Below are 17447 nucleotides of genomic sequence, written 5' to 3' on the forward strand. Positions count from 1 at the left end.
ACAACTTAACATTGGTAACAAGTAGAAAGGAATCTACAAAATTCAAATTATTTGAAGAAACAATGAGAAATTTCAGAGACTAAGGTAGAGAATCAGAAAAGCAGAAAAGAATACGAAATGAGAGGCAACATTACTCATTTATCACTAAATTCTAAAATAAATGCCAAAATATCAACACATGAACACAGCAATATTTTGGAACAACTAACTTTTAAACATTAATACCCTCCTGGTTGGCAAATGATTACACTTGCATCTCTACATCCAAGTGCTTAATTTTGCCCTTGACCTTACTTCCATGTTAGGTTTTAAGTTCCTGAAGCAATCTTGTCAATCTATGTCTGCTTCCTCAGAAAATAAATTAATTGTGGATGAATCAACTCTTAAGACTTGGCCACTTATGATAAGTTTTATTGCCTTTCGAAACCATGGATAAAAGAAAGCATAAATCAAGGGATTCATAGCTGAATTGTAATAAACACACCACACTAAAATCTCATAAACATAAGGAGGAGTTATAAAATTCATATAAGCATCGATCATGGCATCAATAATGTATGGAAGCCAAGAGACCAGAAAAGCTGCCACGGCAATACCCAGTGTTTTAGCAGCTTTTCTCTCTCTCTTTGCTACTCTTTCCTTGTAACTCTCTGAGGAGCTCTGAGCTTGGCTGGCTGTACTTTCTATTTTCCTGGCCTGATATTTAGCCACCAAAAATATCTTACCGTATATAAACACCATGACAACAGTGGGTGTAAAGAATAGGAGGAAACAGAGCAGAACCCAATTTTGATTCAGTGGAGCCTGGCAGCCTCCTACACAGGAGACAGCAACTACGAGGTCCTCAATCCCTTCCTCATTGGCCCCCGTGTAAAAGATAGAAAAACTGTATGCGACAGAAAAGAACCAAGAGAGACCAATGCATAGCCCTGAAACAGAGACCGTAAACTTGGCTGGATAGGTCAGAGGGTCAGTCACAGCAATATATCTATCGACAGAGATACAGCATAAATGAAATAAAGAGGCAAAACAGAAGGAAGTGTCAAAACAAGTATGAAATTGACAGTAGCTCTCCCCAAAGTACCAGCAGCTCTCCACCGACCTCACTGTGCATCACAGTCACTCCCACCAAGAAGTCCTCACAGGCCAGCGATGCGATCAGAAAGTTAGTGGGTGTGTGCAGCTGTTTGAAGTGGAGAATAGCAATGATGACCAGCAAGTTTCCAAACACGGCCAGCACAGCCCCCAAACCCAGGACTGCATATAGAATCGCCCGAGGACCTGGTGTGTAAGGAGTCTTAACGCAGGACCCGTTCACGTTCTGGTAGCAGAGTTCCACAGCTTCGGCTTGGGAGAAATTGTTCACCATTGCCTTCTTGTTTGAAAGAGTTTAGGGTTCTCCAATCTCCTATTTCAGCAACTTAAAACAAGAAGGAAATAGCAATTTTAAAAGCTTCTGGAAGAAGAAAAAATTTCTGGTTAAAATAAATGAAAGTTAGTAACTTTCCTCCCATTTGGGGGAGCATATGAACTCTAACCTCTTGGTCTTTTCAAAAACTATTCCCAGGTTTTTAATATATTTAGAGTGGGAGTTGGTTGCAGAGAGTCATTAAAATACAGTCAGTCTCTTAGTCCAATGATATATTTTGTAGCATGTAATTAGCTAATCGTTAGAAAGTCCCTTTTTTATGTGTTACTTTACCTTTTGAAATCTTGCCTGTAACCTCCTGAGCTGAGAACTAATTAGGCTACCAAAAGCTGAATTTTATCTACTAAGTCATCTCCCCTGATTAGTCCACCTGTAATGATAAACTGTACTTCATTTTTTCAAGAAGGAAGAAGTAAATTACATCACCTTCAAATTATAGCCTCAAAAATCCCTATAGTATAGAGTGTAAAGACTAAGGAAATATTTACTCACAATAACTTGCTAAACTTATTTGGAAAGTATATTTCCTCCACTGCCTATATTATTAGAGTTTTTTGGGTTTTTTTTTGTTGTTGTTGTTTTTTGTACTCCTCCATGGTTTGGATTGCTTGAGATGAATAATTTGAGATTATTCTTCCCAAATTGATACTAATATATAATCAGTGTATAAGTATTATTTTGTTTAACAACCAGTTTTAGAAGCCAAAAATCAGTAAGATTGATTAAAATAAGCAATAACTCACCTAGCCCCTCACCTTTCATCCTTAAGAAAACAGAGGCCTATGTAACACCTGGAACGGTTTGGGTTAGGGTGGGGAGGTAGTTAGATTATCTAGGTCTCTGGTGGGAATGGATTCATTCAAAGGCATCCAGAATTCAAGGAGATACAAAGTTTGTTTCTCCCAGTGTCTGTTTTTATTTGCTTGTTTCTATACTGAAGAATACAGTGTTCAGACACTTTACAAAAGTCACGAAACAATTTAGTTCAGTTCATTCTCTCAGTCATGTCCGACTCTTTGCAACCACGTGGACTGCAGCATGCCAAGCTTCCCTGTCCATCACCAACTCCCAGAGCTTGCTCAAAGTCATGTTCATCGAGTTGGTGATGCCATCCAGCCATCTCATCCTTTGTCGTCCCCTCCTCCTCCTGCCTTCAATCTTTCCCAGCATCAGGGTCTTTTGCAGCATGTCAGTTCTTTGCATCAGGTAGCCAAAGTTTTGGCGCTTCAGCTTCAGCATTAGTCCTTCCAATGAAGATTCAGGACTAATTTCCTTTAGGATGAACTGGTTAGAAATCCTTGCAGTTCAAGGGACTCTCAAGAGTCTTCTCCAATACCACAGTTCAAAAGCATCAATTCTTCGGTGCTCAGTCTTCTTTATGGTCCAACTCTCACATCCATACATGACTACTGGAAAAACCATAGCCTTAACTAGATGGACATTTGTCCATAATGTCTCTGCTTTTATAATATGCTATCTAGGTTTGTCATAGTTTTTCTTCCAAGGAGCAAGCATCTTTTAATTTCATAGCTGCAGTCACCATCTGCAGTGATTTAGGAGCCCGAGAAAATACAGTCTGTCCCTGCTTCCATTGTCTCCCCATCTATTTGCCATGAAGTAGTGGGACCAGATGCCATGATCTTCATTTTTTGGATGTTATGTTTAAACCAGTTTTTCACTCTCTACTTTCACTCTCATTGAGGCTCTTTAGTTCCTCTTTGCTTTCTGCCGTAAGGATGGAGTCATCTGCATATCTGAGGTTATTGATATTTCTCCTGGCAATCTTGATTCCAGCTTATGCTTCATCCAGTCCAGCATTTTGCAGGATGTACTCTGGATATAAGTTAAATAAACAGGGTGACAATATACAGCCTGGATGTACTCCTTTTCCGATTTGGAACCAGTCCGTTGTTTCATGTCTGGTTCTAACTGTTGCTTCCTGACTTGCATACAGGTTTCTCATGAGGCAGGTCAGGTGGGCTGGCATTCCCATCTCTTCAAGACTTTTCCACAGTTTGTTGTGATCCACACAGTCAAACGCTTCAGCATACTCAATGAAGTAGGAGTAGATGTTTTTCTGGAATTCTGTAGCTTTTGCTATTATCAAATGAATGTTGGCAGTTTGATCTCTGGTTCCTCTGCCTTTTCTAAATCCAGTTTGAACATCTGGAAGTTCACAGTTCACGAACTGTTGAAGCCTAGCTTGGAGAATTTTGTGCATTACTTTGCTAGTGTGTGAGATGAGTGCAATTGTGTAGTAGTTTGAGCATTCTTTAACATTGCCTTTCTTTGGGATTGGAATGAAAACTGACTTTTCCAGTCCTGTGGCCACTGCTGAGTTTTCCAAATTGGCTGGCCTATTGACTGCAGCACTTTCACAGCATCATCTTTCAGGATTTGAAATAGCTCAACTGGAATTCCATCACATCCACTAGCTTTGTTTGTAGTGATGCTTTCTAAGGCCCACTTGACTTCACATTCCAGGATGTCTGGCTCTAGGTGAGTGATCACACCATTGTGATTACCTGGGTAATGAAGATCTTTTTTGTACAGTTCTGTGTATCCTTGCCATCTCTTCTTAACATCCTTTGCTTCTGTTAGGTCCATACCACTTCTGTCCTTTATTGTGCCCATCTTTGCATGAAATGTTCCCTTGGTATCTCTAATTTTCTTAAAGAGATCTCTAGTCTGACCCATTCTGTTATTTTCCTCTGTTTCTTTGCACTGATCACTGAGGAAGGCTTTCTTATCTCTCCTTGCTATTCTTTGGAACTCTGCATTCGAATGGGTATATCTTTCCTTTTCTCCTTTGCCTTTCACTTCTCTTCTTTTCTCAACTATTTGTAAGGCCTCCTCAGACAGCCATTGTGCCTTTTTGCATTTCTTCTTCTTAGGGATGGTTTTGATCACCATGTCCTGTACAATGTTATGAACCTCCATCCATAGTTCGTCAAGCACTCTATCAGATCTAATCCTTTGAATCTATTTATCACTTCCACTGTGTAATCATAAGGGATTTGATTTAGGTCATACCTGAATGGTGTAGTGGTTTTCCCTACTTTCTTCAATTTCAGTCTGAATTTGGCAATAAGGAGCTCATGATCTGAGCCACAGTTAGCTCCTGGTTTTGCTTTTGCTGACTGTATAGAGCTTCTCCATCTTCAGCTGCAAAGGATATAATCAATCTGATTTCTGTACTGACCATCTGGTGATGTCCATGTGTAGAGTCATCTCTTAAATGTTGAAAGAGGGCACTTGCTATGACCAGTGCGTTCTCTTGGCAAAACTCTGTTATCTTTTGCCCTGCTTCATTTTGTACTCCAAGGCCAAACTTGCCTGTTACTCCAGGTATCTCTTGACTTCCTACTTTTGCATTCTAGTCACCTATGATGAAAAGGACATCATTTTTTTTTTTTTTGGTGTTAGTTCTAGAAGGTCTTGTAGGTCTTCATAGAACCATTCAACTTCAGCTTCTTCTGCATTAGTGGTTGGGACATAGACTTGAATTACTACCTTGAGAACCCCGTGAATAGCACCAAACAATAGTAACTATATATAACTTCATTTAACCACGAAAAGTTACAACCTTGAACCTGAATCTTAATTGAACTAGAGACTAGATTACTTCCTTTCCTTACTGCCATCATACCGTCGGCTTTCCAAGTGGCTCAGTGGTAAAGAATCTGCCTGCCAGTGTCGGAGACACAGGAGATGTGGATTTGATCCCTGGGATTGGACGATAACCTCGAGAAGGAAATGGCAACCCACTCCAGTATTCTTGCCTGGAAAACTCCATGGACAGAGGAGCCCAGTGTGACACAGTTCATGGGACCACAAAGAGTTGGACACGCCTGAGCGGATGAGCACACCCAGCACATATATCTTGTATCATAGATTTGGCCTCTGTTGAAAGTGCAGCTTCGTATGACCCAGCAATCCCACTTCTGGGCATACACACCAAGGAAACCAGATCTGAAAGAGACACATGCACCCCAATGTTCATCGCAGCAATGTTTATAATAGCCAGGACATGGAAGCAACCCAGATGCCCATCAGCAGACGAATGGATGAGGAAGCTGTGGTACATATACACCATGGAATATTACTCAGCCATTAAAAAGAATTCATTTGAATCAGTTCTAATGAGATGGATGAAACTGGAGCCCATTATACAGAGCGAAGTAAGCCAGAAAGATAAAGACCATTACAGTATACTAACACATATATATGGACTTTAGAAAGATGGTAACGATAACCCTATATGCAAAACAGAAAAAGAGACTCAGATGTATGGAACAGACTTGTGGACTCTGGGAGAAGGCGAGGGTGGGATGTTTCAAGAGAACAGCACTGAAACATGTATATTATCTAGGGTGAAACAGATCACCAGCCTAGGTTGGGTGCATGAGACAAGTGCTGGGCCTGGTGCACTGGGAAGACCCAGAGGGATCGGGTGGAGAGGGAGGTGGGAGGGGGGACTGGGATGGGGAGTACATGTAAATCCATGGCTAATTCATATCAATGTATAACAAAAACTACTGTAATGATGTAAAGTAATTAGCCTCCAACTAATAAAAATTAAAAAAAAAAATCAAAAAAAAAATAATTATAGAGGTTATATTTCAATAAAAAAAAAAAAAAAGTGCAGCTTCTTTAAAAAAAGCTGGGTGAACACACGTGTGTATGTGTATCTTTTGTCTATATGTCTATATTCTGTAGTTCATAAGCTTTGCTAATCTGTGAATTATAAATGTATGTGTGCGGCATGTGTGTATATACGTCTGTGGCATTTTCAGGCCTTACTAGTCCATGAGTTTTAAATCAACTCATTTTTACTTTTATTTCTCAAGTTTATCCTTATTTAAGTCCTCACGGGTTTACTGGCATAAATCTAAGTCTCCTCCTTAGAACAGATCTCATAGTTACTCCTTGGATTCCCAAGGCAGGTGCACGCAAGTACTCATAAGCCAGTTTACCCAATAAAATGACCATCTGCCACGTCCACGTTTCCTTCTTCTGCCACATAATCGAGAAATTGTTTATTTAACAAAAGTATAAATTATGATGCTTGAAATCTAAATCCCTAAAATAGTAAGTAAAAGTATAAGGGGATTGAGGCATCTTAACTCATTATTTCTTGGCAGGTCTTTCAAGGGTAATGATGTCTCCGTTCTGTGACACTTTCGTTTTCCCTGTACTCTGCCGCCCTCTAGTGGTCACTCTGAGCAATACTGGGCTGACCAAACAAGATTAAGTTTAAGTCCAGAAAGAGTTTGTTCAAAAACGTCACCACCCAACCCCCTCCCCAAAATAAGCTCCACACCAAACCCTTTGAAAGGAGTCTCTGTAGTGACTCAGATGATAAAGAATCCACCTGCAGTGCAGAAGACCCTGGGTGGGGAAGACCCCCTGGAGAAGGGAATGGCAACCTACCCCAGTGTTCTTGCCTGGAGAATTCCAGGGACAGAGGAGCCTGGCTGACCGCAGTCCATGGTGCTGCAAAGAATCAGACACGATATAGCAACTGAACAGCAAACACATTGAAAGCATGCCAGCTAGAGGCTGCCCACTTTCTCCCTTCCAAGCTACCCCTCCATACAAACAAGTCAAAGAAAGATTTTTGAACTTGTCTTCATGTTCAAAATCACATGAGGTGCTTAAGATTTCAGGCCTCGCACCCAGAAGTTGTAGGACTGTGCTGAAGTGTGCTTTTTAAGTCATGCACCACAAATGATTCTGGCATTACACAGAACATTTCTTGAGAAACACTGCCCCAGGGGAAGCAGCCCTGGTAGAAAGGAAAATGCTCTCAACCCAATCAGAAAAATCAGGTCCATTCTTTCCACTCACGCTTGCTAAGCACTTTCTAGAGCCAGGCATCCATGTTTGTGCTAAGAATGCAGACAAAAGTCACAACCCCTAACCTGCTCATGGTCTAGTTTGGGAGAGGCCAAGTAAACAGTTACAGAGCTGAGATAAGAACTCGAGAGAGGGAGGAGGAGCATTCCAGGGAACAAGGAGGGGGTGAGGGGGGGGCTCCCTGGGAAAGGCAGGTTGGTTTTATTGCAGAATGTTCTCCAGTCAGAGACTCTGCAGTGAGTAAGGACAGGTTGTATTCAGGTTTCTAATTTCTCTCACCCTAAACCCATCTTCAAACTCTCTGGCTTTCAGTCTGTTATCTGTATGAGAAAAAGACAGATTACACACGTGCGGATTTGCCCATGTGGTTTTGCATACACGTTCAGCTGCTTCTGGTGCTTTTCACTGTTACTTCACGGCGTGCTTACAGTTTACACTAGTGACAGTGTTTCTAACAAGTACAGCGACCCCAAGATGCTGTTCACTGTCTCCAAACACCTCCCACCCGGTGTTTTCCGGTCCTATTTATGTGTGTGATCCAGACGCCTTGCAAGAACAGCTGGCTATTCTTTCAACTAAACCAAGGTCCTAACTGTTTTGTCATTAAGTTGTGCCCGACTCTTTTGCAACCCCATGGACGGTAGCCCACCAGGCTCCTCTGTCCATGGGGTTTCCAGGGCAAGAATACTGGAGTGAGTTGCCATTTCCCTCTCCAGGGGATCTTCCTGACCCAGGGATTGAACCTGCACCTCTTGCATGCATCTTGTGCATTGCAGGCAGATTCTTTACAACTAAGCCACCGGGGAAGCCCAAGGTCGCAATGGCTCATTGTATTTCATTATTAATCCATAATAATCTATCAAATAAAAATTTATAATGCATTTTTGTTTAATCTGATCATTGATCATGGCACTTCAGTGAATCCCAAGAAAGGTCCAAATGGAAAATAAAATGAGACAATGTGAGATGAGGGGAGATAAGAGGAACAGAGAGCAAAAGGCAAATGATAGATAAACAAAGGAAAGGATGAAGGAAACAGAAAGAGAAGTGATTCCCCGTCCCCACTGCACATTTCAGTTTCTCTTCCTCTTTCACATCCCAGCATCACAAAACCCTCCTCCTCCCGAAGTCTTTCCTGAAGCCAGGTCAACATCTATGCACGCTGCTTTAATCCTGGCCATGACACCTACAGTAGCAAGAACTAACACATACAGAGTACATACCGTGTGCTGGGCGCTCTCACAAATGTTTACATTGTTAATTCATTTAATCATTAAAACAAATGTATGAGGTAATATGATTTCTACTTGACTTATGAAAATAAAGTACACAAACTTTGAGTAATTTATGCAAATTTAGGGAAAATAGGTGGCAAAACTAGAATTTCAACACGCCTGTGTCTTTGTCTTCAACTCTTTCTGTAACTATCTGCAGACAGATTTTTAGTCCCTTTCTCTAACTCCTTAATTCAGTGGCTTATGAAAAAATGAGGCACCAAAATTATATCGATGACTTCAACAAGGAAAAAAGAACTTGGAGGGGAAATGCTTTAGCAAGTTTTGAGGAGAATACCCACTGAAGGTCATAATTAGGAATATTCAAAGCCACAGCTCAGCTGTAATATTTCCTAAACTGTAAACTAACTGAGTGACTGTTATAAGAATTTCTTCAATGTTTTTCACATGTACACTTTTCCTTTAACAGTCTTCAATAATCGTCCATTCTAATTAACACCAGATTTTTTAAATTGAGATATAATTGGTATAATGGTATAATTGACATATGCGATTTTATTAGCTTTAAGTGTGCAACATAATGTTTGATATAAGTACATACTGTGAGGTAACTACTAGAATACGTTCAGTTCACACTTATTGAATAGCTACAATTTTTTTCCTGTGATGGGAACTTTTAAGATCTCTTCTCTGAGGAACTTCCAAATATACATTACACTATTTTTAACTATAGTCACCATATTATACATTACATTTCCAGGACTTTATTTTATAATTGGAAGTTTGTACTGTTTGACGGGTAAGAAAACTGAGGCACAGAGAAGGTAAGAGAGTTGCCCAAGATTACACATCTACAAGTGCTAGAGCTGGGGTTTGAACCCAAGCAGCCTGATTCCAAAGAGCATACTCTGAATCACCAAATGATGGTCTGCCTTTCCATTGTCTTTATTAAAGCCACACTGTTGTCTGTGTGCAAATATCCTTAGGGAATTCCTTTGACAGATATTTATTTTGTTCCCAAATGCTTGACACTTAAAATCATATTGTGATACGTCATTTCAGCACACTTGTCCAGGCATTTCCTCAGTATAGATTTCTAAAGGTGTTGTTGGTGGGCTGAAGAGTTAGTACATTTTTAAAAGTTTGCAGAAAGGCTGTGTCCATTTATCGAGCTGCCTCACTGTAAGGGAGTGTCCATTTCCGCACATGTCTACCCCGTTAGCACTATGCAGTACCATTCCTATATTCCCAGTCTCCCGTGTGTGACATGTAGAGCCCTTTCTTACACAGGTAAGACTCACAGATGCCCTCCTTGTTTATGTATGACAAGGTGGGACAGACTAGTTTCAAATTCCCATTCTTAGCCTCATAAATGATTGGCTGAACTCCCAGTCTCTACAAATCAATCAGAACAAAATGCTTGTTTTGTTCAAGCATCAGTTAAGATTCCATCTTTCCCCCAGGTGCCTGAACTTTGGTCTATCCTCAGCCTTCCAACAAATGGCCAGCCACTCCCTCACAGCCTCTCCCGAGAAAGGACTGGCCTCAGTAGAAAACACTTTCTGATCTTGTCACTCCCTTTCATTCCCAGTCCTGACACCTACCTCTTCCTAGTCTGGTTTCCTCCTCTCTAGTAAAGAAACGGCCTATTACCTAACTCCCAAGATCTTAGAGATCTTGTGATCTAAAGGCTCTCCTCTCTGCAACAGCTCCTTTCTCTCCACTGCGATAACTTTCAAGGAAATTCCCTTTTCACTAAGTCCAGATTTGTTTTTTAACAGGTCAAAACAACAACCACAAAACAGCTTGCTTTATTTGACTTTTCCTTTGGTACTTTTGGTGGCTTTTCAAGTATGATTATTGGCTATTTTAATTTCTTCTCCTGCAGTTTAAAAACTTTTCCAGATAAGCTCAGTCCCAGGTAATTTCAGCCATTTGTTTCCGGGAGATCCAACCATCAGGAACAGTCAGTCCAACGCAGCTGTCTCTCTCTGCCTCCCAACAGTGAGTCTAGGTTTCTGCAGATCTTCTAGTCTCTACATGAAAAGTTACCTAAATTTTGGTTTGTTGACATGGCCTCCTGGGCAGGACTCTATCTTGGACTTAGAAATGCATCTCAACACTGCTAAGAGACTGGACCTTAATTATTCCCACCATAAAAAGAAATGGTGATCTCATGACGTGATGGAGATCTTAGCTAATGCCACAATGGCAATCATAGTGCCATACAAAAATGCATCAAGTCAGCATGTTTTACACCTTAAACTTACACATTATGTGTCAAACATATTTCAATTATCAAAAAATTTCAGCATATAAAATTTTGCCTTAGGATCTCCTTTTTGGGAAGCTTGGACTAAGACTCTTCTGTGAGTTGTCTCTTCTGAGCTTTTGCTACTTTTTCTAGTGTGATATCTTAGGTTGGTGTCTCTAGACGCAGAAGCTGAACTGGGGTACAAGAGAAGGTGAGAAGAAAGTGTAGAAGAGAAAGGGAATAAGGAAAGGAGGATGAGCCAGGGGAAAAGCAAGAATGTGGTCTCGGCTAGAGACTAGCTTCAGTCCATCCCACAGGGAATCCTGGAGCAGAGTTTGTACCAGAGAATCAGTTCTACCACAACCCCAGGAGTTCAGTTCAGCCAGTCATTGGCTGAGTCTATGGGGTCAGGGCATGCGGGCTTCTGAACTGACCAGCTCATCTTGAGTCAAGGCTAACTCTCCAGAGAAAGCAGTTGTGGTTTGTTCTTAGCCGATACAGCCACTGTGGTTTGGTTCCAGTAGCAGTTAAAGGGAATTTGATTGGAGAATCAATAGCCTCCTCCATATGAGATTTGTCTCTCTTATAAGTGATGAGGCTGTGAACCATTTGTGTTAGAATCTGCACGTATTTGTCATTCTCTTTAATTGTTTTCATGATTTTAATAAAGAACTTATAAATTTTTCTGTGAAGATAATCAGCACCCCAAAATAGAGACTACTTTGGTATAAAGAATATTTTAAGCTGAAAGCATTTGAGATTCAACAGATGCAAAGAAAGGGAAAAAAAAGAAAGCTTTCTCAAAGCTTCTCTTATCTGTTTAAAAGGAGTAAATTCTGGGAAATTAGGCTGCTGTAAAATTCCTCTTCAGGGCACATCTACTCCAAGAATGGAGAACTCAACTATGTGCGTGCATTCTGTGCGTGCTAAGTCACTTCAGCAGTGTCCCACCCTGTGCGACCTTATGGACTGTATTGTTTAATCATTAGGTCATGTCCGAGTCTTCTGTGACACCAAGGACTGTAGCCTGCCAGTCCTCTGTCCATGGGATTTCCCAAGCAAGAATATTGGAGCTGCCACGACCTTCTCCAGGGGATCTTCCCAACCCAGGGATTGAACCCGCATCTCTCACATCTCCTGCATTGGCAGGTGAGTTCTTTACCCCCTGAGCCAACTGGGAAGCTTTATGGGATGTAAACCAAGTCACTTCCTCAAAGGAGTTTTAGTTTTAAGGCCATTTATGCCTATATAGACAAATATTAACCTAAACTTTTCTACCGCCAGTCTGTTGTCCTCAAAACCTATTTGTCTTTCCTAAAGAAACCTATTTGTTTTTCTAAGAAGTTTTTTCTCCTCCTTACCTTTCTCCTGTGCAGTTAAGCATAAAACCTTTGTTTTTTTGTTTGTTAACTTGTAACAAACCAGTGACTTCCTTTGTTTGCCCCAATATTCATGCAAACTAAACCTTTTGTCCTGTTAATCAGTCTTCTGTTAATTTAATTCACAAGGCCCAGCTGCTGAACCTAAATTGTTAGTCTCTCAGTCCTGTCCAACTCTTTGGGATCCCATGGACTCTAGCCCACCAGGCTCCTCTGTCCCTGGAGTTCTCCAGGCAAGAATACTGGAGTGGATAACCGTTCTCTTCTCCAGGGGATCTTCCTGACCCAGGTATCCAACCCCAGTCTCCTGCATTGTAGGCAGATTCTTTTTCAACTGAGCCACCAGGAAGGCCAAGAGATTAAAGAGAAAGTTTTTTTCTCTACTACTACATCTGTCATAAATACAAATCATCCCATTCTGCCTTCCTTGCCTTTTTCACCCCAAGATAAAAACAGTCATTATGGTATATGGAATATGACATAAACCATAAACTTAGATCTACTCAAAGAAATGAAGAGATTCAGGAATGGAATATATATGAAGGTAAAGTAAATGTTTTTCTCATTTTAAATTGCTCTAAAATATGGATGACTATATTAAAACTGTAAAATACATATGTTTTTATAGCATATTTAAAGTGGAATGTATGACAATAACAGCACAAGGAAAGAGAAGGAGGACTTAGGAAGATGCTACTATAATCCCTAGAAATATTACCTAAAGGTAGGCTCAAATTAATTTTTATCTCTTTTTTATTTTTTAAATTATGAAAGTATGATAACACATTTACAGGATACTTAGAAAATACAGAAGAAAGTTACATATAGTTTCACTATATATTATAATTTTTTAAGTAGATAAATTAGTATTTTTAGTTGGAGTTTCAATATCAAACTCTCAAAAATTAATAGAATGAATAGACAAAAAAGTAGAAGGATATTCATAGACCTGATAAGCACTATGAACCAATTCAATATAAATAAGATTTATACAATTTTCACACAAAAGTAGGATATAAATTCTATTCAATTTCCCATAGACTATAATCTAGGAGACACTGGAACATATCCAGGGACGTAAAATAAGGTGCAAAAATTTCATGGTCTAAAGATATCAAAATCATATAGAGTCTGTTCTCTTATCACTGTGGAATTATGTTAGAAATCAACATAAAAAGGTATCTGAAAATAACCCACATATTTTCAAGTACAATGTGACATTTACCAAGGCTCAAATTAATTTTAAAAATGAGACAAAATATTTCTAAAAGAGATATATGTCAATAAAAGAAATAAAATTATTAAAAATTCTTAATTAAACCCAGGAAAGAAAGAAAAAGGTGAACCAAAAAAAAGAATAAAAGGACCAAATAAGCAATTAGAAAGATGGTAGACTTTAATTGAAACATATCATAGATTTAATTCAAACATACTTTAATTGTGAATGATCCATACATGTTGGTTAGGATTAAGAGGAATTTTAAATAAAAAATATATTTATAACAGCATCCAAACAAATGAATACATTACACATGACTTACAAAATATGTTCAGGATTTGTATACTGAAAATGATAAAACACATTAAAAATAAATGAAAGAAAAGCTATATAAATGTAGAGATACACTGTGTTCATGAATTGAAAGTTTCAGTTTTGTTAAGGTGTTAATTCTCTTCAACTGAGAAAGCTTCCCTGGTGACTCAGATGCTAAAGAATGTTCTTGCAATGCAGAAAACCTGGGTTCGATCCCTGGGCCAGGAATATCTCATGGAGTAGGAGATGGTGACTGACTCCAGTATTCTTGCCTGGAGAATCCCTTAGACAGACGAAGGAGCCTGGCAGGCTACAGTCCACGAAATTGCAAGGAGTTGGACATGACTGAGCAACTAAGTCTTTACTTTCACTTTCCTCTTCAGTTGACTTTTGGCAAGAGTGCTGTCTACTTAAGATTCACAACATGAGAGTTACAAATTGAGTCTTATGTGGGGCAAAATGAGGACTGCTGACCAGGAGACAGAACCTCAGATAACTCTGAGAAACTGCTCCAAAGAGGCGGCGGGGGAGGACAGCATGTATATGATTTTGTTGAAAGGAGAATACATGCAATCAGGCACATGTTTTTCCAGAAGGCTTTTGCTAGTCTTATGAAGCTTTCTGCTAGTCTTGAGAAACAGTCAATCACCATGAAGGATTTTAATGCTTTTCTGGATATGAGGAGCTACAAGAATTGGACTCATAAAATCACCTCCTGAGAATATCTATCTGAAAACCTGTCCTGCCAGTTTTTCCCAAAGCACAGAGAGCCTCATTTCTCTACTCCCCTAAACTCCTTTCAGAGGGATGTTGAGGGTCAGCAGCTACAGCAGGACATGATTTAGTCTTTGTAGAGGTAGAGGCAAGTACCCATAGCACATGCCAATTTCTAGCTGACAGTGCAAAGGCAACTCAATGGAGAAAAAAAATCTTTTCTACAACTGATCCTGAAACAATTAAGACATCCATATTAAAAAAAAAAAAAGAAACCAAAACTTTGATATACACCTCATACAAAAATAAAAGTTAATATGTATTGTAGATATAAATGTAAAAGGTAAAACTATAAAACTTTAAGAAAACAATTTAGAAGAAAATCTGTGTAATTCTGGATTTGGTAATGAAAAGATTCAACAACAATAGCATGATTTATAAAAAGAAAAATTTGGCATATTGGATTTTATAGAAATTAAATTTTTTTGCTCTGTGAAAGACACTGGAAGGAAAATAAAAAAGGCAAGTTAAAAAAATAGGAGGAATATTTGCAAATGACACATTTGTTACAGCCCCAGAAAATAAAAAGAACTCTTAAAACCCTAAATAGGGAGCCAATCTAACAAAAAAAAAAAAATGGGCAAACGATTTGAACAGATACTTCAGTAAAGAAGACATATGGATTTTAAATAAGCATACAAACATGTTCACTATCATTAAGAAAGTGAAATTAAAGCCACAGTCAGATGCCACTACACACCTATTCGTCTGGTGGTTTAGTCGCTAAGTCATGTCTAACTCTTGTGATCTCATGGGCTGTAGCTTGCCAGGTTCCTCTGTCCATGGGATTTCCCAGGCAAGAATCCTGGAGTGGGTTGCCATTTACTTCTCCAGGGGATCTTCTTGACCCAGGGATCAAACCTGTATTTCCTGTATTACAGGCAGATTCTTCACTGCTGAGCAACCAGGGAAGCCTATACATCTATTAGAATAGACAGAATTAAAAAAGAAAATCTAACAATATCAAAGGTTGACAAGGAATTAGAGCAAAAGAAATTCTCATTCATTGCTGGTGGGAATGCAAAATTATATGACCACTTTAGGAAACAATTTGGCAGTTTCTTATAAAATTAAACATATACAACCCAACAATCCCACTTCTAGATATTTACCTAAGTGAATTGAAAACGAGAGATCCCTGGTAGCTCAGATGGTAGAGCAGCTGCCTATAATGCGGGAGACCTGGGTTTGATCCCTGGGTCAGGAAGATCCCCTGGAGAAGGAAATGGCAACCCACTCCAGTATTCATGCCTGAAAAATCCCATGGACTGAGGAGTCCATGGGGTCTCAAAGAGTCAGACACGACTGAGCAACTTCACTTCACTTTTATCTAAACCTGCACACATATATAAGTTTTATTTGTAATTGCCCCAAATTGGAAACAACCAAGAGGGGACAGAATAGCATTACATAATGACAGTGGAATACTACTTAGCCATAGAAAAGAACAAACTATTGATTTATACAATAGTGTGCATGTATCTTAAATGCATGCTGCTAAATGAAAGAAGGCAGACCCCTTCTATAATTCCTTCTCCCAACCTTACACAATCCCTCACCCCTGCCCATTCCATGCACTTTTATTGCTAAGAAGTACATTTGAGGGCAAGTGGCAATCATAGTGATGACATGAAGCCTGAAGTAATATTTTCAGATGTGTGCTTCAAACATTCAGTGCTGGCTTTGAGAATAATGACATTGAGTGGAGTGGAGATACAGATGCCAGAGAACTGGGACACAGACCAGGAGAGACAGATAAGAGGCCACATATTGACAATATTTAGGAGGTAAAATTAGAAATGAACGTACCACTTATCAGGCTGTCATATTGTAATTGCCCATGCAAGATTTCTTTGGGTTGTCTATTAGCTCTATGAGAGCCAAATCTGCTCTGTGCTTGGCATTTAACTATGCACAGGGTGGTCTTAGAAAACAAAGAGACTGCAAAGGAAGGTGAGGGGTGCCTAAAAACAAGGCACAATGAAACAAACTTGTTTATTAGATATTAATTTCAGCTGCCTCTTAATATAGGACAGATTTCTTAAAACAGCTGTGGTTTTCCCACTAATAAAACCAAACTTTCACAAGTACTCTTGTACCTCTCATTTATCAATAAATTCCTTGTCTTGCTGTATTTTTCTTTTTGTGTCTTTTATTTATCTAGCTGTCCCACAAGATCACACGGTGGTGCTTTAAAAAATTTTTAGTTCAGGGGCTATCACGTGAATGGGCAATTATCTCCTTCTGTTCACTAGAATTACTATTCTAAACACTGGAGATACAGCAGTGAAGAGTTCCCTAACCTGCATGACAAAGGTTATTTAGGTAGTATTTATATTAATAAGGACACTAGTATGCAGATAGCAATTCCCACTCAGAAACTTATTTCTGATTGCCCTTCAAAATCTTTCCAAGAAGACCCAAATCCCCAAAATTGCTAGCCCTGAAAAATCCAAGTCACAAGCCTTCAAACACAGGTAATTAATGCAAATATAAAGGATTTGTTTTGCAAGAAGTGAAATGATAACCTGTAAAATCAACAGAATTTTTGAGCCCTACTGGATTCGAGGCACCTGGCTGAATTTTACCAGGGCCTTCCCAGGTGGCTCAGCAGGTGAAGAATCCACTAAGAAGCAGGCTGATGTTCAGATTTGTCGTTGTTGCTTAGTCGCTGAGTCATGCTCAGATGGGATACCATAAATATCAGGAACTCTTTCATTTATCTTCTGTGTCTCTAAATTTTGCAAGGCTACCTAAAGTATATCTATTTTTTCACTTGAATGCAAAGGATATACAAAAGCGTGAAATCTTAGTTTTCAAAAGAGCTGGAAGAAATCCATTTAAAATATATTTTAACATATGGGAAGTTGGAAGGAGCCCAGGATTCAGACAGTTGAGCTTTGGTTCCGGTTCAGTCAGTAACTAACAGGGGACCTGAAGAGGCTACCAAGCCTCCACTTCTTTGTACTTTGTGCTTGCCCCA

At 39.4% G+C, this 17447-nt stretch overlaps 1 protein-coding gene across 1 annotated transcript; it reads right to left on the bottom strand.

Moving 5' to 3' along the window:
• Positions 1–234: 234 nt before the first annotated feature.
• TAAR9 (trace amine associated receptor 9) lies at positions 235–1396 on the bottom strand. Its single transcript, XM_020906278.2, is given in 2 exon segments — positions 235–1111; positions 1113–1396. Coding segments are annotated over 2 exon segments (1038 nt in total). The 5' UTR covers positions 1370–1396; the 3' UTR covers positions 235–330.
• Positions 1397–17447: the final 16051 nt, after the last annotated feature.

This window comes from Odocoileus virginianus, chromosome 34 (assembly GCF_023699985.2).
Source record: "Odocoileus virginianus isolate 20LAN1187 ecotype Illinois chromosome 34, Ovbor_1.2, whole genome shotgun sequence".
NCBI classification, from domain to species: Eukaryota; Metazoa; Chordata; class Mammalia; order Artiodactyla; family Cervidae; genus Odocoileus; species Odocoileus virginianus.